Genomic DNA, 25,447 nt, shown 5'->3' with positions numbered 1-25,447 from the left:
TTTATTTGTTGTACAAATCAAACCTTTAAACCACAATAACATCTCATGAATCGATCAATTGGTTGACATTACAACACAAATTTTAAATTTGGTTTGGTCCAAATTCGTTTTGGTTTGATATTCGGTTTTTTGTGGGACAATTTTATATCATTTCAAATACGTTGTTCGACAAGTGCTTGTACCATGAAAAATACAAGCTGTCCATATATGGTTTAATGGAACCACTTATATCGAGTGAGTGCGTTTCAATTATAGCACTTATTTTTTTAAGTGGGGAGGCAGTCCAAAATCGAACATCCCATTCCCATTCCCACTCAATTTCTTTAGAACCACATACTCAATTCGCACGTGGAATGAATTTATAAATAAAATATACTTTCTAGAACATATTTTTAACATCAATATATCAAAAAAAAAACATATAGTACGTTGAAGATTTTTGAAGTAATTTAAAAGTCTCAAACATTAAAAAGAAATCTATTGTTACACAAACATGAAAAGTGTAAAGAGAGACAAGGAGACATCATCATATACGCGCAACATATGAATTGGCTTGAGTAACATATCTCACCCAACGATACGGATTATAAGTTTTTGACTTTTTTGCAATTTGCAAGTATTTCACCTATATAAGAAATGGATTAATATAAGTTGAAAGTTGAAACTATTTAATTTAATTTAATTAATTTACCTGGAGTCTTGAGCAGTTGTACATTGGTATGGTGAAGGTCATGCTGACAGGGCCAGCTTCTTTTGTTATGTTACCTATTTTTGCAAAAGAAAACGTTTGATACTAATATTATATGATTTATTTAAAAGTTTTTATTAAGGTTTTAGAAATCACATACCATGTGATTCATGTGAAAACGTTAGTTTGGCACGAAGTGTGTGTTCAGATCCACCAACAATCTGGAATGAAATTTTTGATGTAAGTAAGTAACTCCATAAAATTTAAATAATTGGTGGAAGATTAGAACATGAGGAGGAGGGGATGTGATTTGTGATTTGTGAAGTGAAATACCTTTTTTAACCCCCACTCGAGTTTCTTATTTGGCTCTTTGAAATCGGTCATCTGTCCAACTGCTCCGGGTTCCAACTCAAAACTAACTCTAAAAAATATCAAAAAAAAAAAAAAAATAGCATTAAAACATTGGAAATGAGTACGAAGATTGAAAGTAAGGAAGTGAAATTATGAAAAATTAGAAGTATGTTGTACTGGACCTCATTGGCACCCCACCCTCTATTTTAACACATTCTTTATATATTTATCAAAATAAAATGAAATTAATTTCTATACTAGAGTTGTATCCTCTCGACTCCACATCATCATCCTCCAACCCATACAACACCTATACAACTCCATCTCACCTCCATATACAACTCCCATACGCAGTGGTTTTATAAAACAAGAAGGTCCGTTGAAGCTGGAGGGAAACGCAAGGAAAAATACTTTAGGGTGCCAGTAGAGCCAACTATGTTGTATGGATTAAAATGTTAGGCCGACTAGAGAGCAAAAGAGGAAGATGGAAGTTGCGAAAATGAGGAGGTTGCAATATGATGTTCGACAGTATTCCATGACGCAAATCAAAAATTTGTTGAAACACTGAAAAAATAAGAGAAGATTGTGGTGGTAACTGACAATGTTGTTAAGAGAGTGGACATGGTCACGTTCGACTATGCAGGGAAGGCCGAGAAGGAAGTGGAAAGATAGCGTGAGGTTAGACTTAGGCGTGTCACAGCTAGCTGATAAATTAGCTTATTTTTCGAGCTTTTTTAAATTGTCTTGTTTGCAAGCCATAAAGTAGTTGATAAGTTAGCTTTTTAAAAAGCTAATTAGAGTAGCTTTTCAGGAGTTTTTTTATTTTATTTTATGAATATACCATTAATTAATTATAAAAAAAATAAAAAAATAAAACACATATTCTTCTAAATGTCCTTTTATGTCATTTTATATCCATCAGTTAGCTTTTCAGCTAGTTTTTACCAAATGTCATTTTTTATCAGCTAGACAGCTAGCTTTTAGCTAGTCTGCCAAACATAACTAGAGGTGGCAATCGTGTCATCTCGTGTCGGGTTCGTGTCGAGTCGAAACACTAAATGGGTTGAAAGTGCTTGACCCTAACCTGACCCATTTAATTAACGTGTCGTATAATGTCAAACCGTTTATTTTCGTGTCGATTTCGTGTCGGGTTTCGGGTTAGGGTTATACCTTGAAATATGTCGTGTCATGTGAGGTTAAAAGATTGAGCATGTTGAAAGAGTAGGATTTTGGTAGGCGGGAATGAAAAACTAATTGTTTTGAGGCAGAATATATGAAGCCATAGCAAGTTTAGATGACAAAATTAAAAAAGTGGGAGTTGGGGAGGTGGATGACAAGGTTATGGAGATGTGAGAGTAGTGAAAGAGACTGGGTAGTTTGGGAGAGAATGGAAAAACTGAAATGAAATCTTGATCTAGACGGCTAAGTCTTTTCAACATTATAAAACAATTCAATACGAAGGTTTTCTTTTACTTATGCTTTTGGTTTTGTATCTTTCTAGTTTATTTAAATAATTCAAAAAACTTGCATATAAATAAACGGGTCAATTTCGAGTCATATCCGAGTTGAAATTCTCAACCCTAACCTTACCCATTTAATTTTCGTGTCGTGTCGTGTCAACCCGTTTATTTAAACGGATTGAAATATCTTACCCAAACCCATTTATTTCGTGTCGTGTCAATTTTTGCCACCTCTAAACATAACCTTAAAAGAGTTGGCTCTCACCGAGTACATGACCTCGGATCGGTAGAGGCTTAAAATCAAGGTAGTAAAGTAGAATCAGAGCTGGTCCATTGTTCATGCTTTCAGTAAATTTACATGCTTACTTTAGTCCCCTCTTTATTTCAAGTATCTATTTCTTTTCTTTACTACTTGTGGGGTAACGTTTCATATGGACAAGGTCATCCATTGTAGTCTCGTGTTTCTAAAGTCAGAAGTTATCAATGGAAGCAATCTCATTACACTTGATTAGAGGCTGATAGAGAATGGGTTATGGGTCTTATATAAATATATGGGTAAACATGGGGGACTTAGTTGTAATATCTATTATTATCTATTTCGCACCCTATCTAGAATTATCTCAAGAATAACATAAATAGAGTAGTGATAGGAGTAGTGGAGTATTGAGTATTTTGTAATTGGCAGGAGGTTTCTCGTTAGAGCAAGAGGATAATAATTTGGATTTCCTTTCTGATTGTTTTGAATCATTTGCTTTCAGTTAATCTTTTCAATTCCATTTACTGTTCTATTGGTTTGTTTAGAATCCGGTTATCGATTCCTATCAGAGGCATGATTATCTACATCTTACCTCACCCTACCCAATAACAAATATTGTTGTTATAACACTTGTTTATACATTATTACACTAATATGTTCTTCTAATGCAAAGCTTCATATTCTAAAGTTTGGAAATACGAATAGGTTTATAAATGATTATTTAATGACATTAAAATATTACAACAACTAGATTTCAGAGTCGAGAATGAAAGATTGTTTTGAAAGTAGCTTGTTCCTCACAAAAGATTGTCTCTTTATTTATTGTTTTGGAGGAATGTATTGCATCTAGGTGTTCATTTTGGAGACTTACATGGCTATGATTACCTTAAATGTTATCGAATTGAATCATCAAAACACTCAACTTTCTAGGAGGATATTATTATTTATTAAATATTAATTAAGATTATAAAACGAATTTTGTACATAACTAATAAGTACCTGGATGTGTAAGTTGGCAGTGGCATCTGAACCACAACTGTATTTGCAGTGATATTTTGAGGAAACTCAGCACGTATTTTCAAAATCACCTCAGCCTTATTAAAAAAAAACACATATAATTAATTCATCATGTATAATATAGTAATCTTTAATAAAAATATAAAATAAATAAAATATCTACCTTAAGTGATCCTGCTTCTTCAATTAAAGTGTTAATACGGAAAGGTGGCTTATATTCTTGAGTCATTCGATAATTCATGACAGGAAATTCACCATCAGGAGGCACCTAAATTTAAACCAAAAAATATAAGTCAGCTGTTTTATAAAAAAATAATAATAAAATTTATTAAAATTACTTACAAGAGTCAAAGTTCTATCCACATCAAAACTATCAAGATGCACAGATTCATGGAAATTGCAATCATCCAGTATAACTGCTCCTGATCCACTAGAACCACCATAGTCTGTATCCAAATTACAAGAATATATTAAAGAAATATATACTTTAGTTTTAGAAAAATGAATATTATTATATTATTATACCATATACTGATCTGCCACCTCTTCCTATATTCAGATCCTCATTAAGAGCCAATCGGATTTCAGGATTCCCAGAAAGATAACTTTTCATTTGAATAGTGCCATCTATCTCAGAAGTTAGAATATAACCACTTGAGCTGAATGTAACACTTATTTTTTCAATTATATCCACAAAAATTTCTTCCCTTTTCCTACCCCCAGGTTCATTAGCCACAACTGATTTCGTGACTGCTGTCCCTGGCATTCTCTTGTTCCCTTGCTACATTCATCAAACATCAAAAGTCTTAAAAAAAAAAAAAACAAAACAAAACAAATTCAAATTTCATAAAGATAAGAACTTAATTAAGTAATATAAGTATATACCATAAAGAGAGCAGCAGGACCAAGAGGTGGCATATGTGCTGAATCAACCATGATTGGCTCATTAAATACAGATGACTTTAGAACTTCAGTTGATGTTGTTTGCACATAACCAAAATCCTGAGTTCAAATAAAATAAGTAGATAGTAAGATAAGATAGATGAAAAAGACTTGAAATGAGTAAAGTAGATGAAAAAGACTTACAATAACTTCATCAAGTAATTCATACACAAGGACAAAGTTTTTTCTTATGGAATCTTCATTGAGGATGCCAAGGTAATCTTTTGTGACACGTGCTATTCTTTGTAGAAGCTCTAACACAAGAGAAGGTGACACATTTGCTCGAGTGGTTGCAACAAATAGCAATCCAACCACTTTTACATGAAAGTAGTTCACTCCATCCACATTCTGTCATAACAAATCAAGTAAAACAAGTAATGACAAAAGATGCAAAAAACAGAGAATGTATAGATAAGTATATAGAATCACATTCTATCATAAGAAATCAAGTACATGTATATCCACATTCTATGTGACTTAAAGATCTATTTAATATAAGAAAGGTAACAGAGTACACTTTAGAAGGTACCTACAAAGACAGGTGGAGCCTCGGTTTCACCATCTTCTTTCCAGAATTTTACTTTACGGAAGAATATCTCTGCACTTCCTTTTTGAACATCTCCACGATCTGCATCAATGGAAAAAGCAAGAGGAAAAGATATATGAAGAAGCAAATTGTTAAGAGCTTTAACTGAAACTATCAGCTAAAGATTGAAAGTGCATGTATACAAGCTATAGATAGACTAACTACACTTTCAGACAGATTGAAATCCCTATTTAGTCTCTGTTTTCATTTATAGTTCATCTAACTCCACTTTTATAGCTACATTGAAATCCCTCAGCATGCACAACTTGCCAATCAAGATGATCTTTCAAAAAGAATTGAACAGAGAGCCTTTAAATTCACATGTTTAGGGATCATAAAGAAGTGGAATGAACTCTTAACCATTGTATTTGTTTTTGTGTGCCTATTTGCTACAGAATGTGTGAAGTGATCATTAATTGGATGCCTAATATCTCGAATGCCTAAAATCAGCAAGGAATTGAGCTTAATGAATCAAAAAATGAAAGCTTTTAAGCCATCTGTATGCGAATTGAACTCAAAATTGAGATGCCAATCCCCAAAAGCATCATTCTTAACCTAAAAAACTTTTCAACTGAAAACTGGGTCTCGTAATGGAGGTATTCCTTGATGGATTCACTGAATTGTGAAAATTAGGTTAGGTCATTATTCCGGTTGTTCGTAATTGCAAGCAGCTAAGAATGATAGAGTAGCATAATTTTTCCCAATTACATCGATTATATGAAATCTAACACAAACACATGCACGCATTGACAGCGAGAACTCACAATCACGAAAAACGATGTTATCTCCTCTCTGCGATAATACGAAGAACTGCGAGATCATGTTACCGAAAAAGTATCTTCCCTGATTCAAATCTCTCTGTAACAAGCAAAAAAGAAACTTCGATTAGATTTGAATGAATTCTTTTGCATTACTTACAAATTGTTATATGCTACAATTATCGATTTTTCGGTATAGAGCCAAAGAGTAATACATTTAACAATTAATTTAGAATCAACCAGAATAGCAAAAATATGATTCACAAAAACCGATTCCCTTTTATGTAAATCGCAGATAGAGACAGTGTGTGAAGGAATTAAACAACGATTATACAGCAGAGAAGGCTAGAATGACGAGATCTGATGAACATACAGTATTCGGAGACGACAACCGGTTGCAGTGTCTTGCAGAGGCTCTCCAAAGACTTCTAAATCGACGATACCTCTAGTGGCGACCATTAGTGAATTTTATAAATAATTAATTAAAGAAAATAATAAGGAAATTGATTAATCTATCTATTATAATAATTAGAGTAAATTACGCGAATGGTCCCTGTGGTTTAGTGTAAATTACACGCTTGGTCCCTAACTTATTTTTCTAACTCGGACTGTCCTCAACTTTTAATTATGTAACCCGCCTAGTCCCTATTCTCACATTCCGTCAATTGTTTCCGTTAGACACCCCACGTGCCTTGCACGTTGGGGGTATAAAAGTCTTTTCACATTTCCAACGATCTTCAAATACTAATTTTTCATCAGGATCGAACCTAATTTAGAGTTTCTTTCAATCCTCCATCGTTTGAAGCGGTTACACCTAAGAATGTTCAAATCAAGGATGGTTCAATGCGATTGTGGGCGTGCTGCTGTAATTCGGACTTCAACTACTAACAATAATCCAGGAAGACCCTTTTACGCATGTCCAATTAAGGTATGTTGTAGTTGAGAATTTTGTAATCGTAACCCTAGATTGGGATATCACTGTATGCGATTATAGGTATTGTAACCGTGGCTTTTGAAATTGACAGGAACCACGTAAAGGATTTATTGCTTGGGTAGATGATGATGAAAAGGATCATGGTGACAGATTGACAATCTCCTGGCTTGTGAGGTTGAACAAGAAGCTGAAAAATGAAAATCTTTTCTTGAAAATATGTTTATTTATTAGTTGGGTATTGTTCTTGGTGATACTTGTTTACAAGTTGTAAGGTGGGAATGAGTTGTTATTGTAATGGTAAAGTCTTCTGTAATGGTTAGGTTGTAGCAATGTATGTGATGGTATCATTATCTGTAATGGTTAGGTTGTAGCAGTGAATGTGAAGGTATCCTTTTCTGTAATGGTTAAGTTGTGTATGTATTGTAATGCAGATGGTTAAGATTTTTAAGATCAATGAAAATGGTGTTTATGTATTGGTTAGGTTGTCTATGTATTGTAATGCAAATGTACTGTAATGGTTGTAGCAGTGTTGTATTGATTATGTTTTAAAGTGATGTATAAGCAGCATATTGACCATTAATTAGTACCAAACTATAACAGGGCAATGAGGGTGACATCATAAGAAGAATATAACAATCTAATTTAGTACCAAACTATTATGGAAAATATAAATGTAAAAATCAATATAAACCAAATTATTATCTACCCAATGGTGTATCATAAGAAGAAAACATTCCATTAATTAGTACCAAACTATTACAGGGCAATGAGGGTGACAAACTAGTTCATCCAAAAGTGCCAACATATTGGCTAAAACAAGTATCAAAATACTGCCCCTATTACAAACTATTCATAAATAATGTACCAAAATATTAGCCCTATTACAAGCAGTAACATAACACAATCCATTCATATTTAAAGTAACAAAAGACTAGCCCTATTACAAACCATCAAGTGGTTGCCTTCCCTTTCCCTTTTCCTTTGACTTGTGATTGTCCACCACCCCCACCAACAATTGGTCTTTGCCCTTTGCAGGTTCTTGCATTGTGACCAACATTGTTACACTTCGTACATGTTACTGATCTATGGGCCCTCGATGCTGTGTTTCCTCTAACAAAGTCCTCCTTTTCCACACTTGATATTGTTCTCTTCTTCTTTGGTCTTCCTATGGGAACACGATGTTTTGGAGGCAACAGAGTTGTTGGTATAGCTGACTTCTCCCACATGGACCTTCCATTGATTGGACTAACCTTAAAAGAATACATCTCTTTCCAGGTTGATAACCAGTAACATGGATGCACAAATGATTCTGGGATTCCCACATCTTTGTCATTCCTCCCCATGTCCCAAATAGCAGCCACACCATGTTTGCACGGAATTCCTGTTAATTCCCACCTTTTGCACGTGCAACTTTGTTGACCTACATCCACAATACACTGATCTTGCCATGGTCCAGCAACTTGATATTTTCCAGCACCACAAAATGTTGCAACATATTGTTCTGCCTTACTCTTTATCTTATCCAATATTGTTGTAGCTGTAGGAGTCAAAGGACCTACAACTTTCTGAATTTCCTTGTCAACTTTGACTATCTTCTTCATAATGTACTCTCTGATGAACTCAATGCAGTTAATAATTGGTGCATCACGACCATCTTCTATCTTGCTGTTGAATGCTTCACACAGGTTATTAGTTAGAGCATCACAATGTGCTCTCCCTGAACATAAACAACTTCTATGTCAGTATTCAATTTACCTTCTTTTAAAATTATTAAGTAGAGATCGAAAGTCATTATACCAGTAAAGTGGGAGCGAGCCCAACTTTGAGGAGGTATTTGTTTCAGCCACTCATAAGCATCATTGTTAAGCTTCTTTAGTTTTTCCATTGCTTGATGAAAGTGTTGTACATTAGAGGTCGTGGCACATTCCCAAAGAAGATCCTTGAACACCTTTCCCCTCCAGTTCTTTTTCATGTTGTCGTGTATGTGACGAAGACAATAGCGATGCTCTGCACATGGAAATAGTGTTGCAATCGCAGGCAACAAACCCTAGCAACAGTAACATGTTTGTATGTTAGTATAACTGCATCAATAGTATAAAACTATAAAACCTAGTTTGGATAGGTTCCAATACCTTTTGTCTGTCACTCATAAACGTGAAATTGGAATTTGTTCCCAAACCTAAGTCATCACCCAAATTACTTAAAAACCAAGTCCAAGAATTCAATGTTTCTGATTCAACCACAGCATAGGCTAAAGGATATATCCCATTATTACCATCCAATGCCTTTGATAAGAAACATAAATTACCAGAAAACATTGGTCAGTTAACACTACTTAAAATAAAGAACATACAATACAAGAAGAAATAAGAAGATCTTACCACAGCAGACAAAACTTGGCCTGGATATGGACCTTTCACGAAGGCTCCATCAAGTCCAAGAAAGTCCCTTCTTCCCGCTGCAAAACCTCGCTTCAAAGCTCCAATGCAAACATAGATACGCCTGAATGTTCTTGTCTCAACAGTTGGATTCGCTTCACTTTCAACATCAATTTTAACCGTAGTATCTGGGTTACGTGCTTGTACCTCTAAAACATAGTCCCTTAACAACCTGTATTGGCTGGCATAATCTCCTTGAACATGCTTTAAAGCTTGCTGCTTTGCCCTAAAAGTTTTCATATGCGAAATGTCCATCTGGTACTCACGTTGGAGTTGCTCTCGTAAAGCCCTAATAGGAATCTTTGGGTTTGTCTCAATAACTTGTACTATATGCTCTGAAAGGAACTTATAGTCACATGCTTTGACTTTCCTTGTTTGTAGACATCGATGCTCCTTCGTGTATGTCTTAACCATCCAATCTATGTCACGCTTCCACTTACTACAATATATAACCCATGGGCATTTCTCTTCTTCATTAGTAGCAAGATTTGGTATAGTGCCCTTACACACAAACCTAACCCTATTCTTATCATTTTTCTCTAATTGTATTTCCCTTCTTGTCCTTATGGAATGTAGTTTCACTTGTGTCTTAAAGTCCTTAGATGAACTGAAAGTTTGAAAAATGTAGAAGGGCTCACTAACCAAAGCTGCATCATTTTCATAAGCCCTCTGTATGGCCCTAATAGTTTTCCTTCGCTTACCATCATTTGCCTCATCTGATGAAGACCCAGACAACAAAACCTCTGTGTTGATCACTTCTAAGTCACCTTGTTGTGTATCTTCAGGTACATTACTTTCAGAAGAACCTCCAACCCATTCTACATCCTTGTCAATGTTCATATGGAAATCTTTCATATCCACATCAACATCATGTATGAGATTGTCCTCATCAATAAAAAAATCACTATCTTCACTCTCACTATCATCATCAAACTCATCATTTCCACTGCCATTGTTGTGTCCACTACCATCATAATCATCCTCATTCTCTACATTCATTTCAAATTCAATATGGTCGACCAAAGATGGTTCTTTGTCCAAATGACTATCATTCTCAACTTCTGTTAGGTCTGGAACACTCTCATGCTCAATTGGAGAGTCATTCCACTCCGAAAACAACTGTTTGGAGCAAGCTGGTGGCTCTTTAATTTCAACAATTTTAACCTTACTAGGGTTGGGGGACATAGAATAAGTATGTAAATTTGTTTTCCCATGCTCAATATATACATCTATTAGCTTATGGTTAGCAACATACGTACCCAGATGATGAACATCCTGATCTGAACCCAAAGCAAATAACCCAAAATCCAAATCGCCAAATGGTCTCAGGAAATGATAATAGAGTAGTGTTTCGTCTGAATCAATATGCCCAAGTTCCTCCATAATCTCGTCAATTTCGTGAATGGAAAAGGTGTCAATGTCTAGTAAATCAACATAATTTTGCTTGCCTTTGATGTACTTTCTTCCAGGGAACTTTGTAAACTGTCCACCATGGTGTAATCGGACAGAGAATATCGTCGGATGTCCGGCTGTATATTCACGGAAAGATTGGTTAGTCACATTTTTTCTTTTTAAGTTACTAACTGATTGAGGGAGTAAAGACTTACCATATCTACGAGCAACGTCAATCTCGTCCATGGTAGCACGTATCTTCCAAGGCGCCATCGTCGTTTTCAAATGTAGGGTTCTTTCGATCAAGGGTTTTCAAGGGTTTTCAAAGGGTTTTCAAAGGTTTTGTCTGTGAAGCTTGTGTCCGATCACGTTGATCAACGATACGTCCTTTTTTTTCTTGGCGCTATAACGTTGGAAATGTGAAAAGACTTTTATACCCCCAACGTGCAAGGCACGTGGGGTGTCTAACGGAAACAATTGACGGAATGTGAGAATAGGGACTAGGCGGGTTACATAATTAAAAGTTGAGGACAGTCCGAGTTAGAAAAATAAGTTAGGGACCAAGCGTGTAATTTACACTAAACCACAGGGACCATTCGCGTAATTTACTCTAATAATTATATATATATATATATATATATATATATATATATATATATATATATATATTATATATATATATATATATATATGACTGACAATCTATACGGGTCACCAAGTACCAATACGGATCAGATATGACCCGCTTGTTACACCACTTTACTATCCCATTATTTCAGTCCAATACGTTCACCAATTGTTCAAGATACATCCTTCTGTACAAAACAATAGTATACGCAAGCAATATATATATATATATATATATATATATATATATATATATATATATATATATATTTATATATATATATATATATATATATAAACAAATGAATAACAAATAATAAAAAAGGATACTTAAAAGGATATAACAAATTATAAGTTTGTAATATTAACTCCTTATAATTCAACACCCCTCCTCAAACTTATAATTTAGATAAGTTCAATACTTATTCTGAAATGGATCAATAAGACCTAAACCTTTAAAAATCCATTCATGCTGAGCAACCCCCAAAGGTTTAGTAAAAATGTCTGCCAGATTAAAATCTGAACTTACCTTATGAACTTCAATTACACCTTTTGATACCCTATCTCTTATAAAACGAGTATCAAAATCAAAATGTTTTGTTTTCTCATGAAAAACTGGATTATGTACAAGTTTTATTGCTGACTCATTGTCACAAAAAATTGAAACAGGAGTTAAATCTTTTAACCCAACATCAAACAATATTTTTAAAATCCACATAATTTCACAAGAAATAACACCAAGTGCTCTATATTCTGATTCAGTAGAAGATCTAGAATAGTTTTTGTTTCTTACTTTTCCAAGATGCAATAGTATTTCCAAGAAATACAACATACCCTGTAACAGATCTTCTAGATACTAAACACTTAGCCCAGCCAGCATCAACAAAACTTTTTAAATTTAGATTTCCTTTTGTAATTGAAAAACCCTTCCGAGGATTTAACTTCAAATATCTAAGTATTCTTATAGCAATATTAACATGAGATTTTCTTGGAGAATGCATAAACTGACTCAATACTTGAACAGCATATGAAATATATCGACGTGTAATAGTTAAATAAATGAGTTTTCCAACCAACTTTTGATAAAGAACAACATACGTACCAATGTATCATTAGCATCAATTCCTTCTCATCTAACTACAACATTATAGTCTAAAGGAGTTTTCACAGGTTTACAACCTAGCATGCCAAACTCATGTAATAATTTCATACAATATTTTCTCTGACTTAAACAAACACCTTTATTAATATCTATAACTTAAATTCCCAAGAAATACTTCAATTTACCCAAATCTTTGATTAAAAATTTGGACTTTAAAAAACTTTTGACTTTATTGATTTCTTTATCACAATTACCACTCAAAATTATGTCATCAACATATACAAGTAACATAACAATATTACCATTATAAGTTTTTACAAATAATGAAAAATCATTCACACTTTGAACAAAACCAAACTCAAGTAAAAAACCACGTAACTTTTCATTCCACTTCCTTGGAGCCTACTTTAGTCCATATAATGATTTCAGTAACTTACAAACTTTGTTACTATCATTTTTATTATTGTAACCAAGTGGTAACGTTATATAAACATCCTCATCCAATTCACCATAAAGAAATGCATTATTTATATCTAGTTGAAACAAATTCCAATCAAAATTTATTGCAAGAGAAATAACAATTCTGATAGAGACCATTTTTGCAACAGATGAAAATGTTTCATCAAAATCTATACCTTCTCTTTGATTATATCCCTTAGCTACACGCCTTGCCTTAAATCTCTCTATTTCACCATTAGATTTGTACTTTATTTTATACACCCACTTACAACCAATGGGTTTCCTATCAGCAGGTAAATCACAAATTTCCCAAGTATTATTTCTATATAAAGCTTCAATTTCTTCATTCATAGCATTTATCCAGTTAGGATCTAAAGATGCTTGATAATAAGATTGTGGTTCAACATATTTATTTAAATTTGTTGCAAAACATTTATTATCTTGACTAAGAAAAGAGTAATTAACAGATCTTTCAATCCCATATTTATACTTTCCTTCTATAACAAAATCATTGAATTTTTGAGGAAATCTAGACTAAGAATAGAGTAATTAAATTTGTTGCAAAACATTTATTATCTTGACTAAGAAAAGAGTAATTAAAAGATCTTTCAATCCCATATTCATACTTTCCTTCTATAACAAAATCATTGAATTTTGTAGGAAATCTAGACTCACGATTAGATTTTCTAATACCTAGCAACTGAGAATCAGAAGTTACAATATTATTATCTAAATTTTCCTCAGAACTATTAGTGGGAACAGATACAACAATCTCAAGTTGCGAACCAGATGTTTCACAACCATGAGTACCTTCCTGATTATATGTTGTTGCATCTAAACTAGAACTACCATCCACATCAAAATCAGTTGCACTAGATGGTTGATCAACAAGTGTATCACCATCTTGATTATTACACCCTAACTCACCACTATTTTGATTATCATCAAAATTTTCAGAAAACAACAGCTCATCATTGGAAAATGGATCCCAATGATCCTTATTATTAAAAAAAAGTTGTCTCAAGAAATTGAGAAACTTCATTTGATTTAGAAGCCAACTTAAAAGGAAAGACAAATTCATAAAATTTCACATCCCTAGAAAAAAACAAAAACCATTATCAAGACTAAATAATTTGTAACCTTTTTTAACATTAGAATACCCAATAAGAATACATTTCTCAGAACGCTCATAAAATTTATCATTATTGTTTAACTTTGTAGCAAAGGCTAAACATCCAAACACACGAATTTTGTCATAAACTGGAACACGATTATGGATTAATTCAAAAGGAGTTTTACCATTTAAAACAGATGAAAGTGTTCTATTTATTAAAAAAAACTGTAGTTAAAATAGAATCTCCCCAAAAAAATTTAGGCAAGCCAGCTTGAAACAACAAAGACCTAGCAACATTCAATAAATGTCTATGCTTCCGCTCTACCACTCCATTTTGTTGTGGAGTGTGAACACAAGGAGTCTGATGAACAACTCCTTTGGTTTTAAGAAAACTATTCATTTTTAGATTGGCAAATTTTGTTCCATTATCAGATCTAATAGCCTTTAGACTAACATTAAATTGATTTTCCAATATCATAACAAACTCATGAAAACAACTAAACACTTCATCTTTAGACTTCATTAAATAAACTCATGTAGCTCTAGTGAAATCATCTACAATTGTAATGAAAAATTTAAAGCCACCAATAGCAGCAACTTTATAGGGACCCCAAACATCTAAATGAACAAAGTTGATGTCTCTTCTTCATGAAAAAGAGTTGTCAGACTTGGGTTTAAAATCCATAGGATACCCAATAAGCTTATAACATTTCTCAATATAATGACCTTTTATTCCACAATTCTTACATATTAAATTCTGATTTCTACCTTTAAATTTCTTGTTATCAGTAATTTTACCAACAAAAGCAGAAGAATTTTGAATTTTAGTAGATAACATAGAAACACTTCCATGTTTCTGATTAGACTCTTCTCTGGATACAATTGAAAAAACAGTTTTAACATCAGGTAAAGGTTCCATTATAAGAATATGAGTTTTAACTGGGTTATATGAATCATCCAGACCATTGAGAAATTGCATAAGTTTCATGAGCTTTGAATGATTTTTAGTATGAGTAGCAGCTTCACAAGTGCAATCAGGACACTTTGTTAAGCCATCAAACTCTTCGTAAACCATCCAACTTATTAAAACAATCTAATACAGACATACTCCTTTATGTGAGACCATTAATTTGTTGATGAATGTTAAAAACAACAGAACCATCAGCCTTAAAATAAGTTTCACAAAGTTCATTCCAAACATCTAAAGCAAACTCAGAACAAGCATGTCCAATGTAAATATATTCAGAAAGCGAGTTAAGAATCCAAGAACATACAATAGCATTAACTTTGTCCCACTTCAGAGATTTAATAGCATCCTTATTATCTTTTAATTCAGTACCTTCTATAAAACCTTGTTTGTTCCTGACTTTAAGAGCCCTAGTCATTGAACTTTTCCATACCCTAAAGTTTTCAGTACCAAGTAATTTGAAATTTATAATAGTTGTCACATAATGATTTGAAGGATGCAAATAAAGAGGATCATCAAAATCAACAACATCATTTTTACCAGATGATTCCGGTGGTGTATCAGCCATGATCAAACAAGTAACCAATCAAGAAATCAAATATATTCAGAAATCCAGAAAACAATCACACTTCCTACAATAGTTTCTATAAACTCAAACAAGAACACTATGATCAGGAGGAAAGAAATTGATCTATCTATCAAGAGTTAAAAAAAACAGGAAAGTGTGCAAAACTTACAGTGATCCTCAAACAATATGCTTAGCAAGCTGTAGTGTAGTTCCAATGAATCTGAAACACAGATTCACCGCTGAAAAATGAAACGGGCATTCAAATGCAAGAACCAACCTGATTTTAGTACCTTGTTTGCACAGTCTTAACATTGACCGTCAGGATTAACACAACGTTTACAACTATCTTGATCGTTTACTCTTAAGACGTGACAAGAGAACAACCAGGTTGATGATCTCTTCACGATCTAAATAGATCTAAACAAACCCTAGATCTGTTACAGATCTAAAGAACACCAGGAGAAGAATAAACCGAACCAGAACCAGATCTAGAACGAAGACCTGAAACCCTAACTCGATCTAAGCTAAATAACCTGAAACGCTAACTCGATCTAAACCCTAACACGATCTAGACGAAAAACAGATCACGAACTATCGTAACCAGTCTCTGATAACATCAAAAGAAACTTGAACACAATAAATCACAACATCAACAGTTCTTATTTATTAAGAACCAGAAGGTTTTCAAGAATACTTACATAACAAAACCTCACTACAAATCTCTCCTCTCATTACAGAACAACCTCACTACAGAGTTACTCACCTAATCTACACTCATACATTACGATATGAATAAGAACAAGAACAAAAGTAAGGTTAGAACTCTAAGAAACAGATGAAGATGAGATCAACTGGAAGAAGATAGACTCGTATATCTCTAACTCTCTTATACATAACCATACACACACACACACACACACACACACACACACACATATATATATATATATATATATATATATATATATATATATATATATATATATATATATATATATATATATATATGACTGACAATCTATACGGGTCACCAAGTATCAATACGGATCGGATATGACCCGCGTGTTACACCACTTTACTATCCCATTATTTCAGTCCAATACGTTCACCAATTGTTCAAGATACATCCTTCTGTACAAAACAATAGTATACACAAGCAATATATATATATATATATATATATATATATATATATATATATATATATATATATATATATATATATATAAACAAATGAGTAACAAATAATAAAAAATGATACTTAAAAGGATATAACAAATTATAAGTTTGTAATATTAAGTCCTTATAATTCAACAGTTAATAATAATATTGATTCTACTAATATGTTAAATAAATTGTGCTTATGGCATTGTCGCCTTTGTCATATAAATAAAAAACGCATGACCAAGCTCCAGTCGGAAGGAATCTTGAAACTATTCAACCTTAAATTGACCGATGTATACAAGTCTTGTTTGTTAGTCAAGACGACTAAGTCACAATTCACAGGAACTTGTGAAAAAGGTGAAGGATTGTTGGATCTCATACACACAGACGTGAGACATGTGTGTATCCTTATCTGCTACAAAGGATGACAATCACTACTATTTTATATTTACTGATGATTTCAGTAGATATGGTTATGTTTACCTGATTAAACATAAGTCAAAAACTTTTTGAAAAGTTCAAATAGTTTCAAAACGAAATAGAGAGTCAATTGGGAAAGATGATAAATGTTCTCCAATCCGCCAGGGGAGGAGAATACCTTAGTATCAAGTTCAACGATCATCATAGATATTTTGGAATTGTTTCATAATTTGCTCCTCAAAAAACAACACGACTTAATGGTTTTGCTCAAAGGATAAATCAAACTTTGTTGGGCATGGTTCGGTCTATGATGAGTCAGGCTTCATTACCATGTCAGGTTTTGGGGTTATGTACTTGAAACAACAACTCATATCTTACATCTTATTCCAACTAAGAATGTTTCAAAGACACATCATGGACGAAAAGTTCATTCACTCAATCATATCAATTTTTGAGGTTGTGAAGTTTTCGTTCGGCGCAAAACTCAAAATAAACTTGAAATCGTACCTAAGAAGTGTCGTTTTGTTGGTACCCACAAAAAACATATAATTTAATTAATAATTATAGTTTTTTAATTATCATGTATTTTTTTTAATTTGGTCTACGTTTTTTTTAAATAAAAAAATGTTATGCTTTACTTTATATTGAATTTTCTAATTTAATTAATAATTAATAACGATGTCGCAATTGAGTTTAGTGAGTTGAGAAAAATATAAATTTCATGTGTTATGAATTGGAAAATATAAATACTAATGTGAGAATTGATTGAATGGGTTGGACGGGAAGCATTCATTATTCTATTGATGGTTTTACTTGTGGGCAAAAGAAAAAAAAAAAAAAAGAGATTTTTCAAAAGACAAAAAAAAAGGTTTTCTCTCAAACAGTTTTTCATCTGATCTGATCCGATTTCTATTATTCTATTGGTTCAGCTTTTTGGAAGCTTAAACCGGTTGCAAACCGAACTTGTTTCTTGATAATACGGTTTTGACTCTCTTGACTTGAACCAAACCAGTTTCTAAAAAAAACCCCGTTTGTGCACCTTAGTCGCAAAGATGTGGCCATAAAGGCTTTAGAAGGTACACCTACTTATGTTGCCAAATTCATATACATTTACATATCTATACCTATAACTTTTAGGTTAACTATCTAGTTATTATTTGGGTTAGTCCATGATAGAGATTATGTAACTAAGTGACATATAGGTGGCAAAATATGACCAATCGACAAACAAATTAAGAGATCTTAGTGGGTTGCTACATTTTTCTAGAAATATTATATATGATTAAATCACTAAACTTAAAAGACTTAGTGATATATTAATTTGTTTGGATTTTTCACTTAAGTAGTATTGCATACTTATTTTAAATTGCTGTTAATACAATTAAATGAAAAATAGATTAAGTTGTGTTTAAAAAAAATAAATGAAAAATAATATCGTGGCATATACCAAAATATAATTATTTCTATGGGTGGATTTTAATGGAAATAATAGAGTATATTTAAGAACGCAACTATATTGAACTTAGTGTCGATATAGCTTTGCATATTAACTTACTGGAATGAACACAAGAGTCAAAGGAATACAATTAAACCATGAATTTATTTTTATGTAATTGGTCGTATATGAGGTTTAATGCATGAAGGGATGTCTAGGATGTGGACGTTTCTAGATGAGTTAAAGTTACGAATGTTTAATATTGAGTGTTCAACGAACACATGGTGAATATATACTTACGTGGGGTAAAATCCGAATATTATATGGGTTGGTTAAAAAAATTAAATATCAAAATATAAACAATAAGTATTTTTTTAAATAAAATCTTATATATTTATAAAGTAAGTATTTTTCCTTTCACCACATTCATTTGAAACTCTCATGCATTTTTCCTTTCACCACATTCATTTGAAACTCTCATGTCTTTTCAATTTCTTTCTAATAATGATTATAAGTTGGTTAATAAGGTTAAATAAATATCAAACATAAAGTATAATCATATATAAACTAACTTTCAATATTAAAAGAATATATTTTCTTCTACTTATAAAGTTATGTTTTTAACTTTTAACATATTATAGTTAATTTATTAGGTCTAATACGTTGTTGTATGTAAACCATTATCATTTTAAAGCTACAACTTTTAAACAATCTATATAAAATACTTAAACTGTTAATTTAAATATCACCTTACAGGATCAACTTAAATATAAATTTTAGTTCAAGTTAAACGACCGAAAGAATATTTTGTAAATAGTTAAAAGCAATAAATTGTAGTATCTTTCAAATAAAGATTATAAGTTGGTTAATAAGGTTAAATAAATATCAAACCTAAAGTATAATCATAAATAAACTAAATTTTAATTTTAAAATAATATTTTTACTTCTACTTATAAAGTTATGTCATTAACTGTAACATATTTTACTTAATTTATTAGATTTAATATGTTGTTGTATGTAATCATTATTAGTTTAAAATTAAAACTTTTGAAAGCTTTTGACAAAATACGTAAATTGTTAATTTAAATATAACATTACAGGGTCAACTTCAATATAAATTTCAATTCCACTTAAAAAACCTAAAGAATATTTTGTGAATAGTTAAAAGTAATAAAATGTAGTGCTAAATACAAAAACTAAATTGTAATATCAATTTAACTAAAACAATTCCTAAAGATATTTTAATAATCGTTAAAAGTTTTCAAATAAGTAGCTTAAAATAACTTACAATAACAATAATTAAAAATAACTATATATAAACGATTATATTGTTACCTTTAAAATAAAAACTATATATTTTATGTTTTAAATTATTACAATGAACAAAATTAAAACGTTAAGCAAATAAATTTTAAAAAATTAATTAACAATAACAACAACTATAAATAACATTAAACCATATATTATATTTAATTTTATTCATGAGTAACCTGCGGGTAGAGGTCGTCAAAAGGTTGAGATTATGCAGTTTTAATAGATGTATATATTATCATATAATTTAAAATAATCTATATATTATATCAACTTAGTAAATGAATTATTATATAAAATTTAACAATAACATTATTGTTATATTTAAAAAAACATATATTTGTAAAGATTCCAGTTATATATAGATGCTTCTGCACAACGCGCGGGCATTCGCCTAATATATACTTATAAAGGAATCTCTTTTTCTTTCACCACATTTATTTGAAACTCCCGTGACTTTTCAACTTCTTTCTAATAATAATTATAAGTTGTTTAATAAGGTTAAGTAAAATATCAAACCTAAAGTGTAATCATATATAAACTAAATTTCAATATTAAAATAATATCTTACTTCTACTTATTAAGTTATGTTTGTTAACTTTTAACATATTACTTAATTTAATTGTTTTAATATATTGTTAGATGTAAACCATTATCATTTTAAAGATACAATTGTGGAACAATTTTTATAAAATACTTAAATTATTAATTTAAGTATAACATTACACGTTCAACTTAAATATAAATTTTAGTTTAACTTAAACAACCCAAAAAATATTTTTTAAATAGTTAAAAGTGATAAATTGTAGTGTCTTTCTAATAATGATTATAAGTTGGTTAATAAGATTAAATAAATATCAAACCTAAAGTATAATCATAAATAAACTAAATTTCAATTTTAAAATAATATCTTTATTTCTACTTATAAAGTTATGTCTTTTACTTTTAACATATTATATTTTATTTATTAGATTTAAAATATTGTTGTATGTAAACCATTATCAGTTTAAAGCTACAACTTTTGAACAGTTTGGACAAAATACTTAAATTGTTAATTTAAATGTAACATTACAGTGCCAACTTAAATATAAATTTCAGTTCCACTTAAAGAACCAAATAATATTTTGTAAATAGTTAAAAGTGATAAATTGTAGTGATAAATGCAAAAACTAAATTGTAATATCAATTTAAATGAAATATTTCTTAAAGATATTTTTATAATCATTAAAAGTTTTCAAATAAGTAGCTTAAAATAACTTAATAATAACAGTTAAAAATAATTATATATAAATGATTATATTGTTACCTTTAAAATCAAAAAACAAAGTTTGATGTTTTAAATAATTATAAAGATAGAAATTAAAACATTAACCAAATAAATTTTAAAAAATCAATTAACAATAACAACAACTATAAATAACTTTAAACCATATATTATATTTAATTTTATACATGTGTAACTCGCGGGTAGAAGTCATTCAAATGATTGAGATTATGCAGTTATAATAGATGTATATATATTATCATATAATTCAAAATAATCAATACATTATATAAATTTAGTATACGAATTATTATATCAAATTTAACTACAACGTTATTGTTGTACTTAAAAAAACGTATTTTGTAAAGACTTCAACTATATAGGAGTTTCTGCGCAACGCGCGGGCATTCATCTAGTTTTGAAATAAAGAATGAAGAAACGTATTAATTGTAATTTTCTATCATATTTATTATATTTAATATTTTACATATATAAATATATGTATTATGTGACTTTTTAATTTAAAAAATAAAAAAAAAAAAACTTAAAATTGTATGTGGATATTAATTATTTCAAAAATATTATTACAAAATGACAAGTATCAAAACTCATGAGAGATTGACATGTGACATATTGGATCTTCATTTATTATAGTAGATTATGATCACACATCCTTATAAAATTATGTTTCTTGATATGTGCTATGTGTGTTATCCTAATCTATGTAGTTTCTTGTTGATTATGTGATTGCATACAAGATGTTGTATTGTTGCTATTTTGCTTGATATTTCATACTATAATTGTTAAAAAAAAAAAAAAAGGAAAAACATGGGTAATAGGTGTGTCGACTAATTAGTGGTATGGACTATAAAGTTGTAACAGGAGCAAACATGTTGTTGGTTTGATATTCTATATATCATTGTCATTGTCGCTCACGCTAGCTACCTGTGTGACGGGAACAAAATGTAATTGCATTTGTTGTAAATTGTACTTGTTCCAACCACGTTGATATTTGTGGACTTGATATGCATTCATCTGATATAAGTCATATGCGAACCAACACATTGATCTAAATTATTAAGACGGTTGGCGGACTGACTTGTTCATCCACCATCACGTGTCTGGTCATGGGTGTCTCCCCCATGTGGCTTCGAAGCGATGAGTTGGTGTTATGAACTAAACAGGATGGTTAATTGGATGGGACAGGGTGTAATAACATGTGTATGTAATCTTATGTGATTTTTACTGCATTCTTGTATGTTCAGTACTTCGAAACAATATGTATGTACGTATGGGTCAAACCCCTATGTGTCTCACTAGGCTTCCCATCCTGATGTATAATTTTGATGTGTGTTTCATGTGATGATTTAAAGTATAATTGAAGGTGTTGACTATTTCGGTTAACTTTTGCTTATGGTTTGATATACACAAGTTGACATCCTGACAGTGTTGAAATAATAATTGTTTCATTAAAAATTTGACGAATGTCACAATGTCTCACACCTCACTTGGTGTGATGGGACTCCAGTAATTTCTCAGAACAATGTGATGTTGCATTAAAATATTTCTGCGCTTGTAATCTTGTATATTGAATCGTCTCAAGGACTTATAAATGTATGTACTTTCATGGATACTGATAAGTCAGATCTTGATTATTAAGATATAAGTTGTTCCTCCTAGATCTTTCATATAAAATCGCATTCCAAGGTAAGAGTTTATGCCTTGAAAGGTTAGAATACAATTTCTAATTAGTAGCATGTCATTCACATGTAGTATCAAGAGAACGACGACTATCCCATTTTCTCTAATGATAAAATGGCTCGGTTTGGTTTTGAGTAAAAGTAAAAAAAATATATATATTTTCTCATCAAAACCAAGATTCCAACTCCAATATGATTGTTTTAATCCATAAATGGATCTATTAACCTTACACACTTTATTAGGATGCTTTAGGTGTATAAACCATTTTGGTTGGACCATATGTATGCCCTTGATAAAACAATTATTCCAAAAGAATGTTTTAACATCGATTTACCAAATCGCACAGTCACAATATTCAACATTAATGGATTCAAGCCATTCAACATTAAGAATATATTATATTATGTGGTTCTTGAATTTCTACAAACTTAACAATGCTCTTACTTGCTTCTTTTAGCAGGAGAATATTCTCCAAAAAAGAACCTAATAACTTCGAGCAATAAACACTTTGTTCTTGGCGAGGTTGCAAAAGTAATATCTTACCGTCTCATTTGGGCACCCCATAAAAAGACACTTGGTGTGGAATGGTTTGATGGATTACCATGGTTAGTGTATAACATTAAAAAGAACAAAGCATATTGTTTGTGTTGCTACTTGTTTGGAGACATGGTAGGAGATCAAGGCACAAGAGATGTATTTCTAACCGAAGGCTTAAACACTTAGAGTTAAAAAAAAAAAGCATTATGGGAACATTTGCTTAATATTGATAGATGAGGGGAAAATGTCATGATGGATCAGTAATAATTAGTGGTTCATTCAACGGTTTGAAATCTTTGATATTAAGAGATAATAGTTTCGCACATTATATATATAGTTTTGCACATCAACTTCAATTAGTGGTTATAGCAGTAGCAAAGAATCATGATGGTGCTCATGAACTCTTTGATCAACTAGCTTTGGTGGTTACTATGTGTTAGGATCGCTACTAGCTCAACCATGCCAACATAGAAGAGTAATGAGGTTCCATTTTCTAAAACCAATTGGTGACAAAAAGGATTACCCATTGCCTTATATGCTAACATATAGTTTATCTTCTTACCGATGTGGGATTAGGTTTGCATCCCAACAATCCTCCCATAAAACCCAAGTTCTACCCTTGGCCTCCCCTTCAATGACTGTTCATCATATCCAATCCTTTTTCATACCGTCGATGCTCTTGAGACACGCTCGCCTGACCTGGGCCATCAAGAAGACTTTGGATACAAGGCTTCGGGATCAACTTTGTTAGACCGAGAATTACTAGAGATTGCGCCACCTGTGTCGGTTACATCATTCAGGCTATGACCATAACTTTGATACCATTTGTTAGGATCGCTACTAGCCCAACCATGCCAAAATAGAAGAACAATGAGGTTCCATTTTCTAAAACCAATTGGTGATAGAAGGGATTACCCATTCCTTTTATGCTAGCATATAGTTTCTCTTTTTATCGATGTGGGATTGGGTTCACATCCCAACACCGTGATTTGTGGTTCTTGTAAGAGAAAAGATATGATACGAGAGATGCATAAAGAAAGAGTTGAAGCTGAAAATGGTATTGGTGAAACTGAGACATGAAGGGTGTTGCAACAAGAGATTTCTCTTATTTGAGCTAGAGATACTAGATGGGATTCACATTATAAAACAATCGTAAGTTTGATAAATTTGTTTGTAGAAGTTGTTAAGTTACTTAAATATGTTGAAGAAGATGGGTTTACTTTATCTAACCGTAATCAAGCAAAGGGTATTTTGTTATATTTCAAGACACTTGATTTCGTGTTTTTTTTTAAACGGACTTGAAACCAGAGATATGTTTGAAAAGGGAGATGATAGTTACCACTACTTCACTTTATAAATGGTAGATTAGGGTTTAAGGGAAATTTGCGATGCGCTGTCAAAGCAAGAGATAGAGTGAAGGAAAGACAGAGTGTAACATCCCAAATTTCGAGACCAAAAATTTCGTTTTTGAATTAATACTTTATAAAACATTTTACCAAAGCATTGTCAATAAAACAACACATTACAAAATCATAATGTTGTGTCCCAACCCATGACATCAAAACTAATGAAAATCAGAGTACAATACCAGAAACCCAATGCGGAAACCATGTGTGTGTGTGTGATGCGCTGCTATACCGCCGACTCCTTCCCTTAGACGAAGAGATACCTAAAACCAAACTGTAAGCACAAAGCTTAGTGAGTTACCCCATAATACCACATATAATATCATATCATCGGTATCTTTCAACCGGTAATCGCCATCGGTATCTCTCAACCGGTACCTGTCATTGGTATCTTTCAGCCGGTAACCGGGGACTATTTCACCCCTTACTGCTATCATACAATATCAAGATATAATCATACTGTCATACATATATGGGTACTGACCCACCCTTCGATCCTAACGACCGATGTCAGGGAAAAACTATTCCCTACTACAACCACTAACATACA

At 31.7% G+C, this 25,447-nt stretch overlaps 1 protein-coding gene across 1 annotated transcript; it reads right to left on the bottom strand.

The window, feature by feature from the left end:
• Positions 1–354: 354 nt before the first annotated feature.
• On the bottom strand, positions 355–6,528 carry LOC111894123 (AP-4 complex subunit mu). Its single transcript, XM_023890208.3, has 13 exons — positions 6,432–6,528; positions 6,065–6,158; positions 5,248–5,342; positions 4,859–5,062; positions 4,658–4,774; positions 4,298–4,553; positions 4,115–4,218; positions 3,936–4,040; positions 3,755–3,849; positions 1,022–1,109; positions 849–909; positions 692–765; positions 355–625 (listed from the first exon to the last, which is right to left on the bottom strand). The coding sequence occupies exons 2-13, from the start codon at positions 6,120–6,122 to the stop codon at positions 527–529; spliced, it is 1,356 nt and encodes a 451-aa protein (XP_023745976.1). The 5' UTR covers positions 6,123–6,158; positions 6,432–6,528; the 3' UTR covers positions 355–526.
• Between the last annotated feature and the right edge of the window lie 18,919 nt (positions 6,529–25,447).

The sequence above is a fragment of the Lactuca sativa genome, chromosome 6, assembly GCF_002870075.4.
Source record: "Lactuca sativa cultivar Salinas chromosome 6, Lsat_Salinas_v11, whole genome shotgun sequence".
NCBI classification, from domain to species: Eukaryota; Viridiplantae; Streptophyta; class Magnoliopsida; order Asterales; family Asteraceae; genus Lactuca; species Lactuca sativa.
This window is presented reverse-complemented; position numbering and strand designations above follow the sequence as displayed.

What these genes read in the sequence shown, in the direction of transcription:
- LOC111894123 (XM_023890208.3), bottom strand. Translation starts at nt 6,122, where the DNA reads ATGATCTCGCAGTTCTTCGTATTATCGCAGAGAGGAGATAACATCGTT. An exon ending in TAACATCGTTTTTCGTGATT is followed by an intron (nt 5,343 to 6,064) that starts GTGAGTTCTCGC and finishes CCATTGATGCAG; the next exon opens with ATCGTGGAGATGTTCAAAAA. An exon ending in AAGAAGCAGGATCACTTAAG is followed by an intron (nt 3,850 to 3,935) that starts GTAGATATTTTA and finishes TTTTTTAATAAG; the next exon opens with GCTGAGGTGATTTTGAAAAT.